General features: G+C 43.8%; 1 protein-coding gene across 1 annotated transcript in view; it reads left to right on the top strand.

The window, feature by feature from the left end:
• The window catches only part of TMEM132D (transmembrane protein 132D), a gene marked incomplete at both ends in the record, with an annotated part of 192,715 nt that extends 174,326 nt beyond the window's left edge, over window positions 1-18,389 (top strand). The window contains 4 exons of the mRNA XM_079543845.1: window positions 10,842-11,047; window positions 12,153-12,426; window positions 13,955-14,146; window positions 17,211-18,389. Coding sequence (XP_079399971.1) covers window positions 10,842-11,047; window positions 12,153-12,426; window positions 13,955-14,146; window positions 17,211-18,389 — 1,851 coding nt within the window. The remainder of the gene's footprint in view (window positions 1-10,841; window positions 11,048-12,152; window positions 12,427-13,954; window positions 14,147-17,210) is intronic.
• Window positions 18,390-26,342: the final 7,953 nt, after the last annotated feature.

The following is a 26,342-nucleotide window of genomic DNA, read 5'->3' on the forward strand; positions in this document are numbered from 1 at the left end:
GGGTCAGACCAGTTCTCGGTGGTGAACCTCATTAAAATTTATGGTTAACCCACTGCTTCTTGGACAGAAATTTGAACAGGACTCTTCTTGTTCAAGGGCAGAAGTGCTTGCCCTTTAGGGTAGGATCAAAGCCTACCAGAATCAGAAAGAAGTCTGAGGTCTGGATGAAATCCTTGGGCAGAAATATTATGTCCCTGGGGCTCCAATCACTAATTATATTCTCTGAGGTAATAAGTGCTGTTGTCCTCACTTAATGGATGGAAACTCTACTGAAGAGTGATTCTTTGAGCATCCTATTCAATCTGTTGCTGGAGGGCCTGGCACATGACCTGCTCATGGCACCTGTGGCATGCCATGGTGCAGAAATGCCCAGGATAGTGAGTCTTCCCCTTTTCATATGACTGCCCTCAGCATTCTTCTGTCTTCCCTCCTTTATGGCTATTTTTGTCAAGAACACGGCCCAAACTTCAGAATCCATTTGCAAAAGTCAAAGTGTCATTTCTGATTTTTTGGTAACCACCTGTCGCTGCAGCACAAGCTGCATAATTAGAGCTGACAATCCCTGTCTACAGGTTTTTTGGAAGCTGAAAAAATGAGAATGTTGTCAAAAAAAATAGTAATGCTTCTAGTCTGCAATGCAGTGATGGAGATGAATGATGAGTGATTCCAAGGAGGCAGAGCATATATCAGCCCAGTGCCTTTTGCTAACCAGTTTAGAAGTCTTAACTAGTTTAGAAGGTTTTACATTTCTCTTGTAGCCTTAAACAAAATTTATTTTTTATGGTTTCTCTGTTTCTCACTTTTTACTAAACCATAGCAGCCATGCTTAACGCCTCAGTAACAGTGGTAATTCCTTTTGCATCAGCTGATACAAAAAAAATCTTTAGATGTTATTCATTTTTTAGTTTTGGAGACTCTTTAAAAGAGAGTTTTATTTTTTCAAGGGAAAAAATACATTTAATTGGAGTCAGTGGTGAATCATACCTTGTTCACAGTGCTGAGTAACATGCAAATTTTAGAATACGATATGAAGATTTTGTAGGTGGACAGTGACTTTCATTGCACGTGTTTCAGGGTGGAAACTGGTCAGCTGGTGAGGATGGGATTTCTCTACAGGTGTTGCTTAACAGATATGTTTGTAACACTGTCATCTAGGCAGAACTTTGGGAGCTCCTGATTTAGAAGTTCCATCTGAAATAGGGAAGCTCAGTCCCATGTCTTGCCTGGCAGTGGGATCCTGCACTGCACAGCTGGGTGTGTGGGGGAGCTGCAATGCATGCTGCTTAGCACAGCAAGCATGCTTTGTTTCCATTTTACCTATGCCACTAAGAGCAGCATCAATGTAATAGTCATTTGAATTTGTTCATGAAGTAGAGTTCTGCTTCTACACTTGTACAGTCTATCAAAAATGGCTGGATAAGGGTAGATGAGAAATGACTGGAAGTTTGTCTCAGGGTAATGAAGAGAAAAATAGGAGTTCCTTAGGACAGGCTTGTTAACATAATTGTAAAATATGTGATGGCAGTGCCAAAAAAGAGAACTCAACAAAGCCAATGGAAATACTGTACTATATAAATTGCAGAGTTTGAGACAGCCCAATCTTTCCAACTGCCCATGCTGTTACGCTGCAGGGGTATCACCCCAAAAGAAAAAGTTCCCATGGCTGCTGAAGCCTTGAGAAGGCATGAAGGTGGCAGCAGCCTGAGCCAGTAGCACCAGCACAGTGCTCCTGCAGGCAGCAGGTAGGGAACACCTGCCCCGAGGACAGAGCTTGCCTTGGCAGAGTGGTGCTCTGGTTCTGAATAACATCGTTCTAGAAAAGCCCTGGGATTTTAGAATCCATTTCTTGCCTTGCTTACAAATATTATGTGATGCCTTAGGCATGTCGGATCTCCTTCACCTGCCCTTTCTGCATGTGGTGAGTTTCAGCATATCCTCTGTTCCCTCAGCTGCCACAGGAGAATGTAGGAGTAACCTGAAGCACTTTGCTCTCCCTGTGTATTCTCAGATCCCTGCCACATGTGGCTTTGCCCATTTTCCTCTCCCCCAAAGGGGACTCTCATGCATGATACACAGAGACCTTACAGTAGGCTATTTCAGGCTCTGTGTGCTGCAGTTCCTTCCTCTCCCCTGTGCTGCTTCACTGACCTGAGCTGACCAATGGGAGACTGTCTGTCCCCTGGTTCTGTGTCAGTGTGTGGTCCGTCCTGTTTGTCCCTCCATTGGCTCTCCTTCACTGGGCAGCCAGTATTTATCATAATTGCAGCCTGAGCATCTCCATTATTTCATGAGTGTGAAGCATGGTTGTTCTACTGCCATTATTCCTCTTTAAGCTTTCATGGAAGGAGGGAAAAATGGTATTCTCAGTGTAGTGACAAACCGTAGGGTACTTGATGTGTTTATCATTCTTCTCCTGCTTTGCTTGGGCAACCACAGCGAGCGATATGGAGGTCATGTGGTTTTCAGATCAGGAGAGAGGTAGGAAGCTGTAACTTCATTAACACTGGCAAGAAAGCGTTGTCACATTTGTTGCAGCCAACTGTGGCTTCTAAAACCTGAGCACGAGGTGGTGGGTTGAGCCCACAGTACTGGTGAGCAGTCAGACAGCACTTGTCTAATGGAACGTTGGCATTTCTGTGTGCCAGCACTGACATCCTCATGTCCCCATGATGTAGGGCAGCCGGTGCTGAGGCCGCTCCATCCTCCTGCTGACCGTGTGCTGGCAGCAGTGATTTTTAACAGAGCATCCTCCTGCTGATCCCTGCTCTCCCAACACTAGGAGCAGCAGGTGGGCAGGAAGGCACCACCTTCCTTTTCCAGCTGGAAAGCAGGGACGGCAGCACAGCCAACAGCAATAGGGATGGCTGCAGCCACAGAAGGAGCAGAGGACAGCAGGAGTGAATGAAGCTGTTTGATTCCTCTTGGCTTTGCCTGCTTGCCAGGAACCCTGTGGTGCATCCCACCAAGCTGTGCTGTGCTGATGGAGGGCTCTCGTTGGCTGCTGGTTCCTAGAATGGGTGGAAAGAGGGAAGGACTGTTCTCTAACTACGGAGAAATGTTAAGCAGAGGAAAGATGTACTTGTGTAACCCTAGCACCTTGTTTCTTATAAATTAAGCTTTGCAAAATCCTTGTAAAACAAGGGGAGAGTATTCCTCATTTTACAAATACATCACAAGCTGATTCAAGCCCAGATTCTTAAAGAGATTTAACCACCAAATTCCCCAGAGTTCAATGGGAATAAAGACTTCAATATCCTTGAGAGTACGAGTCTCAATAAATTATACACAGCTATCTTGTAAGCGTGGGTTGGGAATTAATCCCAGACTTCCAGAGAGGTTGTCCTGTGCCTTTGCACTCCTTTCTGCAAATGAAAATAGCACTATTCATTTCTCTAAAGATACTCCAGATTGCATGAAGTGATTGGATTTTAATTGAGCAGAGTTTTCTTGTGATGGTTTTGCTTTGAGCTGTGGCCCCGGCTGATTAAGCTTATTGGGGAAAATTCGATAGGATATATTCTCTCAGAATTTGTAGTTCTGTAAAAACAGTTTCAAGAAATTATGCTAACTTCTCTGGAATTTCATCTCTGAAAGAAAGAAAAAAAAATGCACGATAACAGTTTCCTGTTGTGTCAAAGAAACATCTTGTTTTGACATTTCCAAAGTGAAATGTTTTGATTTTTTTCATTTTAAAATAACTTCTTTCTTGATCTCATGGTATTTTTACATAATTTTAATCATTTGAAATTGAAATGAAACCGAATTTCATGACCCAAAAATGAAGCCATATATAGGTGTCTTGAAAGCCTTCTTACAGTGAGGCTTCGTGCTGCAGGCAGCCCTACTGCCAGCTCTGGGGAAAGGAACCACCTCACATCCCCCAGAGACCCAGAGCTCAGTGGGGACAAGGAAGAAGCTGCTCTTCTCTCACTGCATCCTTGAAAAACACATGGCTGTGCAAATCCACTGCATAAAGATTTATCTGATGGCTCTTAGCACTCAAAAGTGAGTGCAAAGCTTGGGCTTTGGAGGGAAAAAATCCACCAAAATTATATACTCCAAATCTCAATCTTTATTTATTTTTTTTAAAGTTGATTCTTCCGAGACACTTTTAATGAGGGGATTTTCAGTTAGTTACACCAACACGCTGCAAACGTTATGTCAGACCCATAATGTTCACAAAAGAAGTATTAAACTTGCAGCTAGAATTGGATGTTTGCCCAGAATTGTAAGTCGTTTTGAAATGTGCTATTTTACATTTTGCTCAGGTATATTTTGCTGAGGATAATATATTGATATTTGCCACAGAGCTGTAGAACAAACTAAAAATTCCTTAGAAATAAATAAGCATCAGAGCTCTCTTCATCAATATCACCTATAACGTGCTTCAGGCGGATTAGTGCAGTAAAAAAAACTATCAAAGAGACGTTTCTTCAATTGCACATCTCATTGCTAATGTCTATTTTTTGCTGAACTTCCTCTGAAGCATTGTCAGGAATGCTTGCAGCATGATGCTATGGAGACGTGGCAGAAAACAAGCTCTTAGGAAGGCATTTGGGTAATAAAAGTGGATGCAGCTGTGGATAGCAGCATTTTCTGGTGCTGTGCTGCTGCAGGAAAACTGCTGCAAAAAAGTGTGGATACTTTGAAGGTGTGCCCCTTCGTCACAGGAGCTGCTGGGATTATTCCTTAAGTGCAGCAGTTCAGTGGTTCCTACTTCCAGCAACATCCAGAGTAGCTCACAGATCTGCTGCCATTGGATCTCAGGATGGTGATTTCGCATCCTCTGGGTCCTCACAAAATCCCAGACCAGGACATCTCCCATCTCTAGACATACAATGGGCTTAGGGCAGATCTATGCCCCGTGCTTCTGCTTTATTGCAGCCATTTATCTGCATTGCCTGATTTTAGGCTGCAGTGGGTTATCGCGGTAACCGCACTCCTCCAGCACAGGTGATTAAATGTGGCTCCGCCTCCCCTGAGTCATTTCTAAGTGAGTTATGGAGCTAATAACAGCCTCATCCTTTTGTACCTTGGTACACAGCTTGTGTTCTGAAGTCTTTTATAGCTCAAATGAGCTGCTTTCGTTTATTTATTTCCCTCCTCATTCATTTTTAATGGTTATAAGAGACTCCTCCATTCTTCTTCTGACAGTGGTGATTTAGGCAGGACTCATTAACATAACTTACGTTACTAAATATCACCATTTATGCTGGTAGACCAAGGAAAATGTGTGCAGCGCTAAATCAGAAGAGATCCCATGAGGTTGCCAAGGTGGCAAGGCTGTGCTTGATGCATGTTTTAGAAATGGAGAGTGCTTGCATGGGGGAAGGAGCACTTGCAGAAGCACGGATTGGAGGCAGAGTCCCAGTGTGTTTCCAAAATACAGAGACTTGCTTTCCTAATTGGCCACCCTTGAAATGGCTAAACCAGAACTGCTCCAGATGCGTTTAATTTTCAAAGACTTATTAGCTGTGACTTTGTAAGGGGTCCAACAATTACTGCGTCAGAAAAGCAGTTTCCTGTAAGGATTTTACTGTTGTCCCATGGGAATTTAGTAATGATAATGAAGTGAGAGAAGACAGTTACAGTTATTTCTGAGGGCTAATGGTGAAATACTGTGTGCCTCTTCTGGGAGTTACGGTGTGCATTCCCCTTTCCCTCTTTCTTTTTAGATTTTTGCTATTCAGCCCAAACCTCACATAGAGTATACAGTCTTGAAGGAATAGTCAGCTACAGAGATACCTATCTACCAGAGATGCCTACTTCAAAAGGGTAATGGAAAGAGCACTAAAATGCTTTTAGGGAAGGGATGGGACCAATATACACTGCAGGAGGCAGTGGGTAGGGAGGATGTGTGATTTCTGAGCAACCTTATTGCTTCTTTCCATGTTTCTCCCGGGCTGGCTGCAGCTCTGCTTCAAAGGGCTGAGTGTTTTCTTCCACAGATCGCCTCTCAAACCGTGAAATGAGGATAAATTAATAAAATCTCATTTCCCTTTCTTGTGATCACACCTGAAGAGTATAGAATGTGGGGTGTTTTGAAGGAGAGAGAGCTGGCATCTTTACACATAAAACAAACAGACGTTTTAAGTAAACATAATAAAGAAGAGCCTTGGTGCAGCAGGAACCCCTCCTTTCTGGTCAGTGATTGTTTGCCAAGGAAACAGAGTTTGTGTGTTCAAGTGATGCAGCAGCATCACTTTCACAGCTGTAGGGCTGCTAGTTGAGTTTTGGGCACAGCTTAGGGTGTACAGAACTGCACTTGGGGCTGAGGAGTGAATGCTTATGATGAAGATTTTGTGGCAGGAATCAGCAGTGCCCTCGCTCTGCTCCCATTCAGAGAATAGGGCTGGGAAGCTGAATGCAGTGCTGAGCACAGCTGAAATATCCTCTCTGCACATTTTATAGTGCTGATGATTGAACTTGACATCCAGCTCGCCAGAGCCACGTGCTTGGTATGGACATGGCGTACCTACCAATCTAAGTCCTAATCCTGTGCTATGCTGCCAATAAGGGACCTCTGACCTCTGCTGCCCCAGTGCATGGAGATTAAATGTGTGTGTGGAGTTGTTCACTGATGTAAGGAAAAGAGGTGGAGCTGCAGGAGCCCAGCAAAACTCAAAGTGCTTTAATATCCTACCAAGTTTGTGCCCAAAAAAGCCATTCAGATCTCATCTCCCTTAAGAGATAAAAGTCCCCATGGTCCCCTTGTGTTGAGAGAATTTGCAGAGCATCTTGTGAGTACAGCTGCCCTTAATTAATAGCAGGCAGCTCAGTGTAGATGTGTGAAAGGCCCCTGTGACACAAAGCCCAGAAAGGCTTTAGCAAGGGAGCACAGCACCAGAAGAATTTAATGGCATTATAATGTCCTTGTATTACAGCCACAGCATGCGGAGATGTATTCCAGCATTACATTAGCAGGAAAAGAAAATCTACTCCTTCCCTCAGGAGCCCTTTTCACCTTTCCTGAGAACCATGGAGTGGCCATCCCCGTGGATAGGAACTCAAAGGCAGGGGAAAGGGAAAAGACTGATGGTGAGAGTCCCTGCATTTTGGAACCACAGCACGTCGCTTTTCCCTGCACCTTGCTCCAGCCCCTTTGTAGCTCCCGTTGCATTTTATAGTGTGTTTAATAGTCTTCTGTTTGGGGGCAAAGCCTTTGCAGCTCTGTAGTTAATAGCAGGCTGTTGGGGAGCTGTCTGTTGATAGAGCGCGGACTCGCTTGCACGCTCGTGCACCCACATCCGAGGGTATGTGCAGCCACTCCATCCATGCGTTTAATAAACTTGAGCCACAGCCATTGCTGCTGTGTGTGGTGAGGCGTGCAAAGCGAGAGCTGCGATGCAGGAAGGGTTGGTGGTTAAAGGCTGGTTGTGTGAATTAACGCAAAAGAAAGGGAGCTGCTCGACGGAGTGACGGGTGGAAATCCAGTTCAGATTGAAGAGACAAGCATGCTCGGGAAAGGCAGCGGCAGCAGGGCTGCCTTGTGCCCCCATCAGTGTGACGTGGGGCAGCCCGGGGCTGCAGGGCACTGGGGATGCTGCTGCAGGGCTGCCTGGGGCTACCAGCTGCTGGGCTGTGCTCACAGCTCTCTGCTCTGCTCTGCGTGTGAGTGTTTGTCCTGCAGAGCCACGGCTGAGCCCCGTCCAGCTTGTTCCACAAAATCTGCACTCATTTCTAACAAACAGCTTAGAAAACTCGGTCTCAAAAGAGACAGAGGAGCTCGATGTTTCTTCCTTCTCTACATCTTTTTCCTCTTTCTCTTGTGGTGGAAGATGAATGGTTCGGATGTGTCTGCAGCAACACAGGCACAGCTAATCTGCCTTTCTATTGATGACCTGTTTCTGAATGTCCTGGCCCGATTTATGAAAATGTACTGTATTTTGCACCATGTTTTGATGCTGCTCTGTTAGGACTGCATGCAAACTGCAGCAGAACAGTGATGCTTATTCATTCCAGCAGTGAAGGGCTGGCTGGGAGCTGAATGAGCTCATAGTTGTTGCTGTCTTCACTTACAGAAAGGGAAATGGGAGTAAGTGGGTATCCCAAGCCCAGTCTTTTTTTTTCTCTGACCATCGGTTTGTTTTGTAAATCATTATCTTGAAAGCACAAGGTCAGGGTATTAATTTAATCTTTCATATAGTAGGTTTTTAGGGCTGGATTCTTTTTTTAACTCACTCCTAATAACCTCTGATAAAGTTGAAGCTGAAGTCTCTTTGTCTGTCAAATGCTCTTTCTCTTGCTATTGCTTGAGCATTAATGAATTAAAATCCGAGTTGGATTCCCATCACTTACTGGAGTAATACAGCAGTTCCCTGTATTGCCTGGGAGAGCCTCAGCCTTGCTGCAGCCCCTGTGTGCTGATCTGCTCTTCACACACAGGCAGCCCAATGAAAGCAACAGCCAAACCCCACCTGCATGGTGCAGGAATGCTTCAAAGGCTGCTGCTCCTACAGGGAAGCATTTCCCAGAGAGAGGACTCTTGGCAGGAGGCCTGCCAGAAGCCCTATTGCATGAGGGCTGGACAGCAGGGCTGTGGGTCCTGGGGCTCTGCTCTGCAGAGGACTCCTCAGCTGGGATTTCTGTGCTGCAAGGCATCTGAAATCACCAGGAAATGGTTTCAGCCTGAGGCTGATCACCCAGGGCGACATTTAATTGTCAAATGCATTAGCTCCCTAAGATTCACAAACACAAGGTGTTGCTGGCTGGAAGCAGAAGCGGTGAGCAAGGCACTGAAACCTATTGGCTCTGTGCTGCTCTGAAGAAAATCCTTGTCTTCGGGCCATTCTCTTACAAGTGTGGTCCAACCTGCTGCTCACAAAGGTGGGTGAGGGACCTCAGGGCAATCAGCCCCAGGCTCAGTGCTTTCCTCAAGGCCACCTCCTCTTTAGGTTACCCAGCTGCCTCACAGGTGGAAATCAGCACATTGCGACTGCCCAGTATTTCTTGCTGGCAGCCTAGGGAAAAGAGGAAAGGTATAAAAAGCAGCAGACATTGCTTTATAGCACATGGGAGAGTTGTCTGGTCTGAGAGCAGTATTTAAAATAGAAAAAGGCAACAGGGATAAGTGCAACGCCATCAAGGAATTGAAGTTTTTCACTTGCAGAAGCAAGGTAATATGGGGTGAGAAAAGGAGCAGATGTACCAGGCACTGCCTGAAGCTCTGTGCCTACCTGCCGGACATTCTGGTAATGTTGCAGGTGGGAAGTAGGATGTAGTTCTTGCCCTGAGTGTTGCACTCACATTAGTGTGCATTCTGTAAGGATGCAGGGGCATCATGTCTGTTCTCCTGCGTTTCCCAGAAGGGAAACATGCTCATGCCTCTAGCCTTTCCCATGGCCATTTCTGCAGGCTCACTTGAGGCTTCTCTCACAGCCCTGCACTCTCATTCTCAGCTCAGCCAGGTTGGATCAGCATTATGGCTGTTACTCTGTGCTCCAGCCTTCTGTGAGGCCCTTACGGTACATTCACCCATGCCTTGAGGCTTTTGTGGCAGCAACTAGCTTCGCTTGTTGTACAGCACAATGAGATTGGATCCTGATAGGAGCTGTTAAGAGCTCTTGTAAAACATGCTAACATGAGAATATCCCTAACAACATAATTCTGGCTGTAAATAAATTCAATATTCTCCTGCTGAAACCAATAGCAGCTGCAAGATTTTGACCTTAAGACAGCTATTGCTTGCAAGGGAGGTATTGGTAGAGTCATGATAACCTTTTTTGTACACTACCTAGGATCAGAGAAGAAAGGATGGAAATGGATTTGCTATGGACTGTCTGCAAGGGGGGTTTGTTGTTGTTTAAAGATAATAATATTAGAAATGCAAATTACCCCACAAAAGCTGTTGATATTTAAATACGATTTAAATTTATTTAACATTTAAACAGAAAAGTAGAAAATGGCATTAAATTCAGATGAGGATGAGACTGCATTCTGGAGTCAGAAGTATTAAATACATCCACAGAATGGAATAGATGGCCTGGCTGGTAATGGATTGTGAAAAGAGTTCAGGGATTTAATAGATCATTCCTTCACATCATCAGCACGGTAAAGTGGTAGTTAATAAATTATTTGACGTGTACATTTACTCGTATATTTTAACTAGCTGTAATGAACAGGTCCTGTCAGCTCACCTAGATGCTTGCAATAGCTGCTAAATTGCTTGAGTGAGATTTAGTAACTCTCAGCAATATTGATGTCCAGAGCTGCAGGCTACTAGCTTGAGCAGCACGGTGTGTAAGACCTTTGTTGGGCTTGCAGTTGAGATGGAGCTGCTTGGCCCAATGAACATCACTGGGCATGTCAGTGTGAGTCCCTTTCCAGTGATTAGTACTGGGCTGATAGAATCACCCCACGCTTGCCACCCATAGCAAAAAACTCTTCGTCCCAGTTCAGAAGTGACTATACAAATTTGTCCCCTATTGATCTGCATAATCAGGCAATTATCCACCTGCTCCTCCCCCAGGGCACAAGGAATTCCTTGTGGAGCCCACAGAGTCAAGGAGGACAAAGAAGAATCCTCTCTTAAAACCACTGTCTCAGGACAGTCGTGGTATGGAATGGGAAGTAAGGAGAGAAAGATGTTCTTTTATCTCAGGTTATACTAGAAATGTTTATAGCAGAGAAAGCCTACCTGTTAAAATGATGCTAAATTACCCAGCCTGTTACGGTCACACCAGGCAACCTTCTTGTTATTCCTAGTTGTCCTCTGAACTTGGAGCTAGTTTAAACTTATATTCTTTTTCTCCCTCCCACTCACTCTGTGATGTACTTTATAATTTGTGAGGAGACTCATTAATTTTTTTTTTCTTCCTCTTTTTTTTTTTTTTTTTTTCCAGGTTTCTGACAGGTGTGACTATGTCTTTGTCAATGGGAAGGAAATGAAAGGCAAAGTGAATGTCATAGTTAATTTTACTTACCAGCATCTGAGTGCCCCTTTAGAAATGACAGTCTGGGTTCCTCGTCTCCCGCTGCAGATAGAGGTCTCTGACACAGAACTAAATCAGATCAAGGGATGGAGAGTCCCCATCATCTCTAATAAGAGGTAGGTTTCATTAAAGATGTTCATTCTGGGTTGTGCACTTGCCAAAGACCTGTCAGAGGCAGTGGATCTGAACATGCTCATTTGGCCTTAATGCAATTCCAGTGTAAATTTGAAGGTCATCAGACATTTATTCAATAGGCTACTTCACTGGTCTTATAAGGGAAATGGAAGATGCAGGTTGCATGATCCTTCAGTGGAAATCAATTTCTGTTTATAGTGCGAGGGAGTGAGACAAAAAGAGTCAATTGCAGGGTTGGCTATGGGAGCAGCAAGAGGCATCCACACTGACCACCTCTGGCCAGGCTCCCACCTGGTCCACAGCTCCTGCCAGGTAATTTGGTCATTTTTAATGGCAAACAGTTGGTGCATGCTTATTTTGCACTCATGTTGTAGGATCCAGTGACAATGATCATGTCCAAAAGTCAGGGCTCTGCTAGAGCAAGGCTTTAAGTTTGCTGTCTGCACCCACAGATAGTGAGGACAGGACGGTGAGTGGATACAGGCAGATCTAGGCTGTCAGTGTTGTAAAGCAGAAGAACAAATGGATAAAGTGGGAACTTGCCGTTCTCACCTGCTGATGAGAACATCACTTATTACCAGGTTTCTGTTAATATCAAAGCAGAAAGGTGAGGACATTTGTGGAAAAGTGATTTCAGCCTGAATGCCATACAGAAAAAGATATGTAAGTAGGTGTAAACAGAGGAGAGATTTCCATGGCAACACCAAGATGTTTATGGGCAGATCCAGAACAAAAAAAGTGCAGATGTCCTGAAAGTAAAGACTTAAGTTTGGAAAGCATGAGAGAGGTTCAAAGAGGACAACGTAGCAGTGAAGCTAGAAGGTTGGTGATTTTCGAGGCCATGCTGTAGCATGGAGGCCTCAGCTGTGAACAAGGGAAATGGGATGAAAGCAGGGTGGCCTGGCTGATTTCAGAAATGCAGACAGAAGCAGTCTCAACAGAGCCGTTGGGGGTGGAGGGGAGGGAGGGGGCAGCAGCTCTATATTCCACCACCCATGCTACAGACTGATGTCAGCAACAACTTTCCTTTTCCAAACTCCCCTAGCATTAATTTTTGTTAATTTTTGGCTCTTGATGTTCTACCAGACCAGCTAGGGACAGTGATGATGAAGAAGAGGACGAACGGAAAGGAAGAGGCTGTGCCCTTCAGTACCAGCACGCGATGGTCCGGGTCCTCACACAGTTTGTGGCCGAAGCCCCGGAGCCTGGTGGCCAGCTGAGCTATTTGCTGGGTTCTGATTGGCAAATTGACATCACCGACCTGGTGAGCGACTTCATGCAGGTAGAGGAGCCAAGAATTGCTAAGCTACAGGATGGACAGGTTTTGATCGGGCAGGAGCTCGGAATGACAACAATTCAGGTAGGAAAAATTAATTATTTCTTCCTTTCGTCTGTTAATCCATCGCCTCTGAACCAATGTGCTGATCAGGTGTAACGCAGCTTCTAGAATTAGCAACAGACACTGGAGACGGATTTCTGAACAGAGCACAGTTGCAGCAAGGTCTGGAGGACACAAGATTGTTTTCTATGCATGTCTTGTGCCATGAAATATGCAGACTGCAGTCCTAGGAAATCTAGCCCAGCCTGTGTAAGTGCAGGTTATGATTATTTTTGTTTAAGGCCATTGCTGAAAATGGAGCCAACATATGGGCTAGCACGAGGCATGCAGCTGGTGGAACATCTGTCTAATCAAAGCCTACAGTGACAGAGGAAGGGGTAGAGGCAAAGTTAACTCATGTTGACTGAGGAACCAAGGCTGAGTCACATGGCAGTGAATCCCCACAAGCCTCCTGAGCTCAAGCAGTGTTACAAAACATGAACGTTAGGGTACATTTCCAAATACACATAAAGCAGTAATAATAACAAGCACTTCTAGAGTGATGTTAAAAGATCAATCAGTGGCAACTGAGCTGTATTCTCCAGAGATACAGATTTTGTTTCATCAATTTCAGCCAATATGGCCAAAAATATGGCCAGTAAATGCCACTGTGCCTCAGTTTCCCCATCAAAAGCAACTCACCTAAACCTATGCATAGGGTCATTGGCAGCTTTTCACATATCTTTTCACATGTTCTTCCTGACATGCAGAGAAATACTGGCCCATCTCCAAATGTATTCATTATCAAACCAGAAAACAGCCATCACAGTAGTTGATAACACATGTTTTCAGGTTTGGAGAAATGGGATTTGAGATTATGAATTTCTGAAAAATCTGTTGATTTTCTAAATGACTTTCCAGAGCTTTGGGACTTCTAAGGCTTCCACAAATGCACACTAAATTTTGGAAAGAAAAGTCCAATGGCAAACAGCAGAGAGCAAGTTCCATTTAATGAATACCTTATATAATTAAATTAAACTTACTTGCTAATGGACATCTTTGGGTGTCATATGTCAGTTCACTGATCTCCATGAATGCTTTATTAACTAAAACTAGTTTTCTTTGTCAATTCTGTACATGGTACTGTGACTGTTCCTTGTAGCAATATGCAACAGAATAATTATAGTGTTGTTTATTCTAAGGACTGTATGTAAATTTATAGATTGCATTATTCACATGCTATCCACTGACATTATCGTTAAAAAAAATTGCTTTTCACATAAAGATTGCAGTTAAAATATTCAATGTATCTGAAACAGGTGTGGCTATCATATCAGAGATGTGAATAGCATAGCTGATTATAATTACTATAATAAAAGATGTTATAAGCACCCTATTATTGCAGAAGACTTATACAATGTGACTGGCTCATTTTTCATCGTATTTTAGTAGTGTCTGTTAAAAGCTAATAGCATTTGTCTGTGTAACAATAGCTTTGCATCACCATTTTACTTTACATTTTCTTCTGCTATGCAGAATGGCTGTAGCTAATTTTGACTTTTCTTTTCAGATCTTGTCCCCACTTTCAGATGCTATTTTGGCTGAGAAGACAGTGACAGTTCTGGATGAGAAGGTGACAATAACTGACCTGGGAGTGCAGCTGGTAACTGGGTTGTCACTCTCCCTGCAGCTCAGCCCAGGAAGCAATAAGGCCATCTTTGCCACAACAGTAGCACAAGAGCTGCTCCAGTCTCCAAAACAGGTACTACTGTTCACATGTACTTTGTTGTGAAAGGATGCTGCTCTGATTCACTACACTTAATCTTAAAGCTGAGGGGATGGAGCAGATTTTTATTAACAATATACTAATAAAGCACTTTCTTTATGGGCACTTCTTAACAAAGACCATCAGGTGCCCTAGTAGAAAAACAAAGATCTCACAAAAATAGCAAAGGCTAAACAACACAAGTCAGCAAACAAGCCTGCCACATCTGTCTTGTCTGCAGCCCTTGCATAACCCGTGCAACTCAATGATGTGTCATAAATAAGCAACAGAAGTCACCTCACACACACACACACCCCTTTCTGTCCCATCCGGATCCTGTCACAGCAGTGGAGATGGTGCCAGTGGCATTGCTGAGTTCAGCCTCCTGTCGAAGTCAGCTAAATCAGTTCTGAAGTCCATCTTTAAAAAAGAAGGTATTTTGCATAGTGCCAGACTCTTCCATATATTTTTTTTTTTTACCATGTTAAGTATCTGAGGAACATCCTTTTAATTCTAAGTCATTACTAGAATATGATACATGATTAAACATAAATACGTACATAAATCATTTTTTCCCAGTTATTCTCAGTCCCTGTATCAGTGATCACTGTTGTCTGATGTTCCCTTTTTCTTCGGTCAGATCTTCACAGGCTCTCGTGGACATGATAAATTTTGACATGTGACAAAGGGGAATGGGAGAGTTTTCTCTCCAGTGTCTATTACCTTTGATCCTACCTTTGCAATGGGGTTATTCTGTGAGTAATAGCAGACTTCCCCTCTTTTTTCTCCTGGTGCTAAGAATGGTTCAACCAAACTTTGCCTTGTTCAAGCTCCGGCAGATCTGAAATCCTTGTACTGAGCCATTCATATGCTGGCAAAAACACTAAGGGCTTTTGGACTTTATCACCTCTCCATCAGGTCCTGCTCAATAGTTGTCCTTGTGCTGTTGTCTAGATTTTAAATTTAAACTTTTTTTTCAACCAAATCCATCACTCTGGGACTAATATCAAGGATGCACCTGGCTCTTAACTCTTAAACATGATCTGAGCTTTAAAGGTAAATGAGCACGGCATGCATGTTTGAAATCTGGCCAACTGTTGAGATGCTTTAATTCATCATTGGGTCTTATCCTTGGGATGTAAGAAGAGAAATAATGCAGAACTGCCATCTTTATAGGGTGATAAAAATCAGGCTCCCATAGTCTTCCAGGAGTTAAGAAATCAATGCCAGGCAGCTAGAAATAAGACCACTGAGCTAATCCATTGCTGACATGGAGAGTTAAACAAACTACCTTGAAATCAACCCAAAAGCTGTGTTTGATGGCATTTAGTCCCAGTATGCAGCCCAGCCCCCAGAAATGGAGTCTGGATGAGACCCTCTCTTGCTATAGGACTATAGACAGAACGGCGCTGGATCAGTACTAAACCAGCAAGGAATCGTGCACCCACTGCTCTCCAAGGACTGACTCCACTTTGAAAGACATCTGATTCCTTCCATCACTTAGTACACGATGTCCAGAGAACAATCCCTATAAGCAGAGCAATGCAAAATTATTAAATGATTATGCAGGTTTAAGCAACACAGTGGGAGGATGAGAGCCGATGATATAAATTCTGTGCGGCCTTCAAGAAACATCCAAAGATTAATAAACACAAAGCCGGGATTTATGACAGTGTCAGCAAAGTCTTAGGGCTCAGTCCTGAAATAGAGACAGAAGCAAATCTCCCATTGAAGCACAGGGAGCTTTATGGCTGTAAGGATTTCGGAATCAGGCCAGTAGATTATGCACAACACAATCCCCAGAGACTGGAAGCCTGTCCTCTGTGATTTGAACAGGTAAACGACTATGTGCTGGAAATGATTTAACAGGAAATGATAAATATTTATTCTCTTTCTGTATGCTGAGTTAAAATGTAAATACAGTCTGTCTGAAAAGCTGTTTATTTAAAGAAACAAGACTCCGGTAATGCCCTTCCAGCAAGTAGGGTTATCCGCAGGTTAGTGGATTGGTTGGTTGTCTGTCTGTCCATCGGAGCAGGGTGAGCCCAGCTGCTCCGGGCAAGAGCTCCCATCAGTTTGGACACCATAGAATCCACTCATCAAGACAGGAGTTTTTCTGGTATGGTGCCTACAGTGTTTAAGCAGGTGCAGATATCCCGACTGAAACAGAGTGAATCAAACTGTCCAGAGCAGGAGTTGGATTCCAGTGGAGCTATCTGAATTTTACCCACAAGTGATATATATGTGAACACCAAGATTTTCTCAGGCAGCATGACCAATCAAAATCGAGAGGACCTGAGAGGATCAGACCTTCTGAATTGGGTGACAGCATGTTTTCTGAAATGTAAGAATTCTTTAGAATATCCTGGTTAGAAGCTAAAAGCCAAGGTTCCCAGAAGACGTTACACACACAAATACAGAATTAGTACCCAGGTCTGACCCAGTTACTATTCCATAAACTTCCGTGTACACAGTTTGTGTTGCACAGGATTAAATTTCATTACTGTCTGGCTTTTAATCGCTAACAAGCGTGAAAATTACTCTGGCCATTTCCTCAAGAAGTAACTGGTCTGTTTCCTCTGCTTCTACAAAACATTTCATTGGAGAGACAGAAATCAAGGACTGGATGTCTGAAGCCATGTATGGGTCTATTTGCTATATTAGATATGTTTTAACATGTGTTGTGTGTAACAAGAGGAGACTTTGTATTTTAAGCAGTTTAGAAATAATGCAATATATTTTTTCATTTAAATATACAACAGTAAATGATCTCAGTAGCTGGTAATGCCTTCTGACATGCAATTTATTATGGTGCTGTAGATTCTGTGCAGCCCAGGGGATACAGCTCCCTTAAGCACCTTTGGGGAAAGAAATCTTATTATCAATGAGTGTTTTTAACTAGTATTTCTCCTAGCATTAATTTTCTTGCTCTGCTTTTTTATTTCTTTTCTGGTTATAAATGGTATATGGATCTTGTGAGGAGGAGGAAATAGACCGGGACAGAACGTATTTCCCTCGATGTTTATTCTGAGTGTGTGTATATTTGTTTTGTATAAAATAGGAAGCAGCCATCAGCTGCTGGATCCAGTTCAGTGATGGATCTGTCATGCCCCTGGATATTTATGACTCCAAAGACTTCTCCTTATCAGCTACATCTCTGGATGAGAAGGTGGTCTCCATTCACCATGACCCCAAGTTCAAGTGGCCTGTGATTGCAGCTGAGAGGGAAGGCCAGGGGACACTGGTGAAGGTGGAGATGGTGATCAGTGAATCATGCCAGAAATCCAAAAGGAAGAGCATCCTGGCTGTCGGAAGTGGTAGCATTAAAGTGAAGTTTGGGCAGAGTGATGCCAACCCTAATATCAGCGATAGTAAACACAGGGGTGCTGGTGTCCACCTAGAAAATCGTGCCGGCGACCGGCGTCAAAAAACCACTTTGCAGGAAAGAGCTGGGCCAGATGGCCAGTATTACAGCTCCTCCATGGGCCAAGAGCAAGGCAAAGGGACCACCACTCAAAAGTCTATTCTAAGTAAAAAAGAAGACAGAGAGAGCCTCCTGGATGATGACAGTCATCTGCAGAACATCCCAATAGATTTCACGAGCTTCCCTGCACAGGTGGATCTGCCAAGAAACAATGACTTGGAAGAGAATGACCTGGTACAGACCCCCAGGGGGCTCAGTGATCTGGAGATAGGAATGTATGCTCTGCTGGGAGTCTTTTGCCTGGCAATTCTGGTCTTCCTTATCAACTGTGTCACTTTTGCTTTGAAGTACAGAAACAAACAAGTTCCCTTCGAAGAACAAGAAGGCCTGAGCCACTCTCATGACTGGGTTGGGCTGAGCAACAGGACAGAACTTCTGGAGAATCACATAAATTTCTCATCTCAACAAGACGAACGTATTACAGCCATTGATAGAGGAGTGGACTATGAAGAAAGCAAATATCTCCTCAACACAAATGCCCCCCAGAATATTAATGGACAAGCTTTTAGATCTGCTGAGTCCACATTCACTGAAGGGAAAGAACAGAAAAGTGAACCAACTACTTCTCCTACCTCTAAGAGGAAACGGGTTAAATTCACCACATTTACCACCATCTCCTCTGATGATGGATGTCCAACTGTCAACTCAATCTTAATGAACAGTGAAGATGATATTAAATGGGTTTGCCAGGATATGGACCTGGGAGAGTGCAAAGAACTTAAAAACTATATGGAGAGATTACATGAAAATGTGTAATAAGACACAAAAGACTATTTGGTTTGGTTTGTTTGTTCATTTGTTTTTCACTCACCTTCTGCCTTTAATTTTGGGTAGTGGGGCAAAATGCTGTATTGATCACAAGAATCAGCTGATGGATAATAACTCCATGGAGCCCCTAAAAGCCACCCAAAAGCAGCTGGGAGACCAGAGATCCTGGGCAGCTCTTAAAATACAAATACAAGTCTTCTCTGTGCTCAGAGATGGGAGTGAGAGATGTGTGAGATTTCTTGATTCATGGTAACATGACAAAAAACTTAGCAAAATAATACGGTCTCCTTCTCTGAGCTGTCCCAGGAAATCAATAAGTATAACAAACTCCAGTGCAGTTTGGATATTACAAAGTTCGTTCAGCTCTACTGTTCAATATTGCAAGCTTTGTTTAAAAGCAAAAAAATTGGACTAGGAGTAAATAGATCAATGAAGAGAGCATGTCATTCAAGCCACATGCAGGGCATATCCATCCAAGAACGTTAGTTTACAGCTGAGAAAAATCAACAGTGTGAGCAGAGCAGCTCCCAGTGATGCAAAGTCATGAGTTTCCAAAGAATCTGATGGGAAAAATGGAGCAACTGGGCTGTTTACAAACCAGCACATTTGCCTCCCAAGCACTGAGAATGGATACACATATACAGTTAAAACCGAAACTGTCTTTTTAAGTAGATGCCAAGGTAATAAACGTTGCCAGCTAATTTTCAGTATTTCTTAATTTGTAAAATAGAAGAAGATAGAATCTATACTCAGAATACCACTCATTTAAAGGAAGGTCCATTTTGGAAAGTTTGAGGGAACAAGCTATTTTTAAAAGCCCACTTTCTTTGATTGTCCTGTTTCAAATTTATATTCCCTGCCATTTCCCTGGAGCACTCCCAGCCAGGAACCCTGAGGGCACTTGCTAGCATCAGTCATATCTGGAAGCGTGGAGGATTCTCCCTCCCCTTCCATGCACACTCGCTTCTCCATGGTGTGCTCTCTCCAAGCACAGGCAGGGTTGGTGTCACGCTGGTACTCGCTTTATGTGCTGTCATTTACCAAAGTTGACCGCTCTCTCTTGGGTAAGCATGACTTGTGCAGGACTCAGACACAAACAGCAGCTGTCTCTTTGTTCGTCCCCTTCCCTGGGAGAGGTCAGGTTGTTTGGTTCCTTCTGCTCATGCTTCTTTATCCCCTGCCCAGCACGTTTAGAGGGCACTGAAAGGCCACGGAGAAGAGCTGCACAGCCAACACTGTTGAAATCTGAACAGCTAAACTCGGTAGATAACGTTTTGTTTCTCCCAGAAGTGATGGTTATCTTTTGTTTTCCTCTGATAAGGATGTACATACGGTAAGATTTCAGTGGTTTCCCTTTGAGTCTGGTATACCCTTCAGCCCTAAAACCACAACGTTTATTGTGAGGTCCAAAAGCGGTTTCCAGTGACCGGTGGCAAAGTGCCAAAGCATTAACTAAATTCTGGCTTATATTTCAAGTTTTCCTTTCTTTTCCAGAGTGAGCCCTTGCCCCTCTTTTATTATTAAGTCTCTTTCTGTCATTGAATCTAGGTTGCTCTGTTTAATACACACCCACCCTCCCACAAACACTTAGATTGAATCCCTCTATATTTAGAATGTACTGTAGATTGTAAGAATGTAATATATATATTTATAAATATGCCAACTGTGAATAAAATTTGCATTTTAGTGGCTTCATCTTTTTTCCTACTCTGAACGCCTCTCTCCTTTCACTGTCAGAACATTTACCCTAAAAGAGACTGGCAGCAGCAAGGAGACTTGTCCTCCGATGAAATGGTGAATTATGACTCTTGGCACAATCTCATTACAAAGTTTTGCATTCTTCTGCAGTGCTGGTGGGAAAAGGTATAACATCAACAGCATGTTATACAACAAATGTATTTGCACCAAGTCGCTCTTCCAAGGCTTGAGACTAGATGCAAATAAATCCATATGCATATCCCTGGTGTGAGGGTCTAATATGTGAGTTTGTGCTCTGGATGTATTTGGAAAGATCCATATTTGTCTAAATGCATTTGAAGACAATACTAAGAGAGTAAGTAGTTGTAAAAAGGGCGAATGTGGTGAAGACTTTGGAGATCAATACCTGTGTTTTGGAGACGTGTTGTATAATTCCACACAAGATTTTGAAAAAAAAAAAAGCCTGGATTACTGAGTCCTATGTAAGCTTAACACTGGCTGCAGCAGTAAGGACAGCATGAGGCAGAGTCCAGGCTGCCTCTGGATGAGTGCTCACATGTTGGAAGCAGCTTCAGGCTCGCCAAAAAGCCCTGCAGCTTCCCAGCAAGTTCAGCAGTGTGCTAGCCCACTGATTTGCTTCCCTTTCCTGAGCTATTTTGGGTGCTTTTTACACATCACTAATTGTGACCACAGAAATTCACCCTCAGTAACGTGGAGGTCAGGGTAAAGGTGGCCAAATTTCAGCAAGCCAGCAGTCTGTGCAGATGAGATTCATGCATGCGTGCAGGGTTGCGTTGCAAAAGCGTCATTCTGTGGCCAGTCTTCCTCCTTCAGAAGGAGCAGGTACAAGCCATGCTGCGAGCAGGCTGTCAGACTTGCTTTACCAATGAGCTGCAATGGTAAATCCAGATTTCTGTGTTAGCTGCCTCTAGGGAACGTGGAGAACTAACAGCAAGTTCATCTGGTAGCACAAACCACTGAAATGTTCTCCTTGGATGAAACAGTCACTAGCAATGATGCTAAGGATACTGACATTCAGATTTATGCCTTTCTGCTTGCTCAGACATCCCTAACGTCTCTTAACAGCTGCAGCTTGCTATTATCCATAGGGCAATACTATAAATAATGCCTAGTACTAGAGTGCTCTGTCTGTAGATCTCAAAGTGCTCTGAGCAAGGTGGATTCCTTATTGACATGGAGAAAACTGGGATTAAGTGTTTTGCCCAAGATAACATAGGAAATCTGTGGCAAAACCAAACGGAGACATCGTTTCTACGCATGCTTTTCAATGTATCAGGATTGTGAGCTCAACTCAAGGAGAAATCAGAGTGGATTGTGGCTGTCAGCATGCAAGCAAGCAGACTCAATCTGCTAATAGGTTAATAACTCAACTTTCTGTAGAGATTTTTGTACATATGTAAGTATGTATCTGTCTGTCATGCTGTCTGTGTGTGTATGTATGTATCTGCTTTTCTCACAACACTTTCAGGTGAAAACTTCTGAACCGTGAAGCATATCAAGAATGAAACCTTGTGTTTCAGGCAATCAGACAAGAATCCTGTTTGGTGAGTGAAGGGGGATAAACTCTGCTCCCTGTCATAAAAGCAGTGGTAGGATGTTGGTGCTTTGTGCACATTTTGCAGCCTGTGGCTCCCATTGGCAACCTCTCAAGCCTGAAGAGCCCTACTGTAGCAAGCAGTCTCCTCTGAGAGATATAAATGTTTTTTTTTGCAGTTGCTTCCTTGTTTTCATATTTGAGTCTCCTTTTATGTGATGCCTCTTTGTATGTGAGTAGCTAGACTGATAGACTGGTACAGGCATTTTAACAAAAGGAAACGTGTCTGATGCAGTTTGGCTTTTTTTTTTTTTTAGATGCTTTATGCATAAATACGAGGAGTAGAATCTCAGTTGTTCTATAAATCAGGTAAGCTGGTTCTTCACTGTCTTTCTTCTTTTTAAGGGCTTCCCCTTCAGCAGTCATATATATACATAGTGGTTTAGACTGAGCTCCATTAGTACACCAGCAAATTCAAGGTCTGAGAAATGCAGGTAAATAGTTGTTCTGGAACAAGAGTTCTATGGAGGTAAATGACTTGAAAAACCAGAAGAGGTATTAAATTGATGTGCAGCCTGCGCTAAGTAGCTCTAGAAACTACTTTCACACCTCGTTTCCATAATGAATGAAACATAAATGAAATGAGCACACTAGAGACACTTCAGTTCAGTTCTGGGTATGCTCAGCTTCTCCAAGACTGCCTGCTGGCATTCCCCTGCGTCTGTGGGGACATTTCTTTGTGGAGGAGCCTTAACAAGAGGTAAAGGAGCCATGTGCTACAACACAGGAGACTTCACGTCACTTAGGAGATGAACTCGGCTGGACTCACATGTGTATTGATCAAGCTAAGTCTGGTAATCATCGCTGAGGAATTAACTCAGGCAAGCAGCAATTGTCACCAAATGTTGTGTTTAGAAAATGCCTCAAGCACTTTCAAAATATTCTCAGAGATTAATTTATTTAGTGCTTGGAAATCCAAGAGCTATGTCACGTATTTCTGTCTGTATACTGCTAGCACTGTATTTCCTTCCATGCACAGCTTCAGAGCACTGCAGTGCTGCATTTAGTGATTCATCTCATTGCCTACAGTACAATGGCTGCCATATAAAGCCAGTTGTGTATTACTGCCAGCCCATACTGTGAGGAGTAGAAGAGAATGTCCCTATTTAAAGCAGCAGACTCTTTTGGCCTGCAAGCTTTTAGCAAGCCAGGGCATGGCTGGTGAGGTGCTGAGATTTGTGTTCTGCTTCCAGGTTTTTCCTCGCTCTTTGAAAACACTCTGGAGGGGTTGCTTCTGCACTTAGCACAGGGTGTGTGGTTAAGCCTGTGGTTAACACCCTGAATGGGTGTTAGGTCTGCATCAGCCATCCTCTTCATCCCGTGCAAGTAAAGTCTCTGTTCCATGAAGTTGGTGAGCATTACTGCTCTGCGTGGCTTCTTGGTGAAAGCTATCATGGGTGAAGCTCAAAAGTGGCAGCAATAAGGGCCTAAAAAGAACAGAGAGCCATATACACTGTGCCCGTAACCAGGAGCTCTAGACAGGCCCAGGTCTAACTAACATGCCTGAGCTGGGATCACTTCCCACCTCTTTGCTGATTCAATAGGGAAACCTCTGTCAACAAACCCTCCGTTATGCAGGCTTCCTGCTCAGGCTCTGTGAGGAACAGCAAATTAAGCAGCCCACCTATGTAATATTAATGGCTGGAATAGCAGCACTGCTACTCTGTTTTTATGTACTGCCAATGCTCATTAAGAAATTCCCGTTGCATTTTAAAGATGGCTGGTAGATTGCATACGACAAGTTGCTGCATCTGTCTCCTTAAAACCTCCCTGTGAGCCTGGAGGGACATGTTCAGCACCGACCCACACTGCCTGAACCGTCCACCAGAGCTCATCCCCTCCTGGTTTTGGTAGGTGCAAATGAGGCTTCTTGTTGTATTTCCCTTCTGCAATCACAGCCACTTCTCTTAACACACACTGAGGTGGCAGAGCTGGATCTGAGCAGTCTGGTGCCTGAGCTTGTGGCAGAACTCAAACCACTGATACCAGCACCAGAAAGCTGTGAGTTTGAAGTGCAACAGGGACTTTGTTTATTCATGTTTGCATCTTTGTTTCTAATAGTTAAATCTGAGGTTCCTGAAGTCAGATATTAATGATCCAAAAACCAATCCAAAGAGCTCCATTGTTCATTCTTGAGGGTAGGTGCCTGCAAATGTGACAGAGATTCTCATTTTCAACATTTTACAGTGCTCAGTAACCTTGGATGAACTGAGAGAGGGAAAGAGAAATAAAAATAGTAGTAAAGGGGCTGTGCTCTCCATTAGCAGGGTTCAGCTTAGCAGCTCTGAGGCAGTCTCCAGCCCCCTTCAGCAGAAGCAGAGGTTGAATGATGGCTACAGCTTTCTGCTGTAGCTAATTCCCCCATCTGCTCCTGCACATTTGTGTTTCAGCCTGGTTACACAGGGACCAGTGTCTGGACCTGGTTCTGGGGGCCCCAGCTGCTGCCCTGCATGGGGATGCTCAGCAGCCAAGCACAGAGCATCTTCTGGTGTGCCACCAAGCCCAGGCATTCTGCTGAGCACATCAGCCCTTCTTGCAGCCCTGTGCTGTGCCTGCAGACCCCTCTGCAGGACTGGCAAGTATCAGCTGCTCCGGAGATGTGTCCTGAACAGTTTCTTTCACTTCCAAAGCAGGCATTCAGTGTTTTCTAATGTCAAAATGACAGTGCTTCCCAGAGCCACGTGGGCAGAGGGAGATTTGGCCGCATTCCTTGGACAGTTTTCACTGTGTAAAGTAACAGCAGGAAAGGGAAAAGGGTTCTCCCACATGTACTCGTCTCATTTCCCTGTTTTTCCAGCAAAGACTTTGGCTGACTGACAGAGGTCACCCATTATCCGTTCTTTCCTCATCAGGCCCTGAATCCAAATCACTGTGCTCATCTCTGCCCTCCGTAACATTTTACAGCTTTCTTTCATCAGTCGCCCTTCTCAATCCTAATCGATAGCTTTGCTCTTAGCATTTGGCATTGCATTCTCTTCTGCTAGTCAGGATGCCAAGGTCGAGTCTGCCCCTTCCGTATTTCTCCCTTAAATAACATCAAGCTGTCATGTATTAGCTCAAGATATTTTACAATATTGAAAGATCCCAATTATTGATCTAGCCCTGTACCCAGCACTCCCCAGGCTGGACTACATCTTCAGAACAACACTCAGTAGTGTTTCTTTTGCAAGGCCAACTCACGCAGCTCAAGAGGCATTTTTGGCAGGCTGCAAATGAAAGCTCCAGAAGATTTTTTTCATTGCTCCGCCCAAGCCTCACACAACCACGCAAATCCCTGAAGAGCAATAGGATATTAATCATCTCTTCTAATTGTTTTGGTCTAGTACCGAGTCAGCTGCTGCTTGAATCCCGAGCTCCCCACGCACTGCCAGAGGGGATGGCACTCCTGTGCTTCATGCTGCTGCAAAGCACCAATCTCAGAGGGAAATGCCCCACTCATTAGTGACAGCTGCTGTTTTGGCTTTGGGTGGAAGCACAGGGTGGTAGAGCATCGTCTCTACTGGGAGCATGAAAATACATGTATATCTATCTGTGTGTACCTGTGCTTTATGTATGTGCAAAGCGGACTTAAGCTGTCCCCGTTTCTAGCCTTAATTCATCTTTTGCTTACTACAAGTTCCCCATCCCCCACTTCAATATTTTCACTTACAGTACTTTGAAGAGCTAGGAATAGCTTGTCAGATTGAGACGGCTCTTGAGAAGTTTAATTTTCCTAATGCTTGTTGGAAATCCCCTTTCTGAATCTGCAGGAATATTAAGGTTCTTAGCGTAAGCTGTGCAGAGAGGGAATTTGCAAGAAAAGCTGTCAGTGAAATGCAATTGGGTTAGGAGAGGCTCTATGGGCAGCACAGAGCAGTGCAGATCCTTTTCTCTAGGAGCAAAGGATTCTTGTGGGCTGCTTGCTTGAACAGGGCTGCAGGTGAGCTGCTCGAGGTGCAGATGGCTCACACGGGAGTGCAAAGGTGCAGGAGAGCAATCGGCCCATTTCCCTCCGTCTTAAGCAGAATCAAAATAGTTAAGTGAGACCAGAAAGGATAATAATTCCTCCTCCTCCTCTTTTATCACCTGCTATTTTCTACCTGAGTATCTGGACTCAAAGAATTACTGAAATTAAATTTAGCAATTCAAGCTGCCCATTGTTCCCTACTCTGTAATGTTCGGAGTGGCACCTTTGTATTCACCCATCCATCCCCATCTCCTCAGATGTGCTGCTCAGACAATAGTTATTGTTGTAGAAAGGAGCTGGAATGAGCTCTTGCATTATTCACTTCATTTATTTTGATACAATATTTGGAGCCACTTCATTAAATTCTCTTACAATGTCCTGTCATTTTTTTCTTTTCTCATCCCCTTGCCAATGTCTGGCTCACACAGATAATAAAACAACAACAATCTGGGGCGTGGAGAGCTGGGGGAATAGACTTGTTTTCTGTGAAAGGGGATAGCTGTGAACTATTTTCCTTGATCTATTGATCTCAGGATCCCCTTTCCCCCTTCCCACCCCCTCAAAAAAGTCTACTTGTTAGAAGCACCTCATTTGCAAGTAGCAGATATGGGCACTAAATACTCAGGACAATTAAGTGTTGAACAAAGGAAGAACACACATGTACAGACAAAGTGTGGATACG

Source organism: Tetrao urogallus, assembly GCF_951394365.1.
Source record: "Tetrao urogallus genome assembly, chromosome: 17".
Taxonomy (NCBI): Eukaryota; Metazoa; Chordata; class Aves; order Galliformes; family Phasianidae; genus Tetrao; species Tetrao urogallus.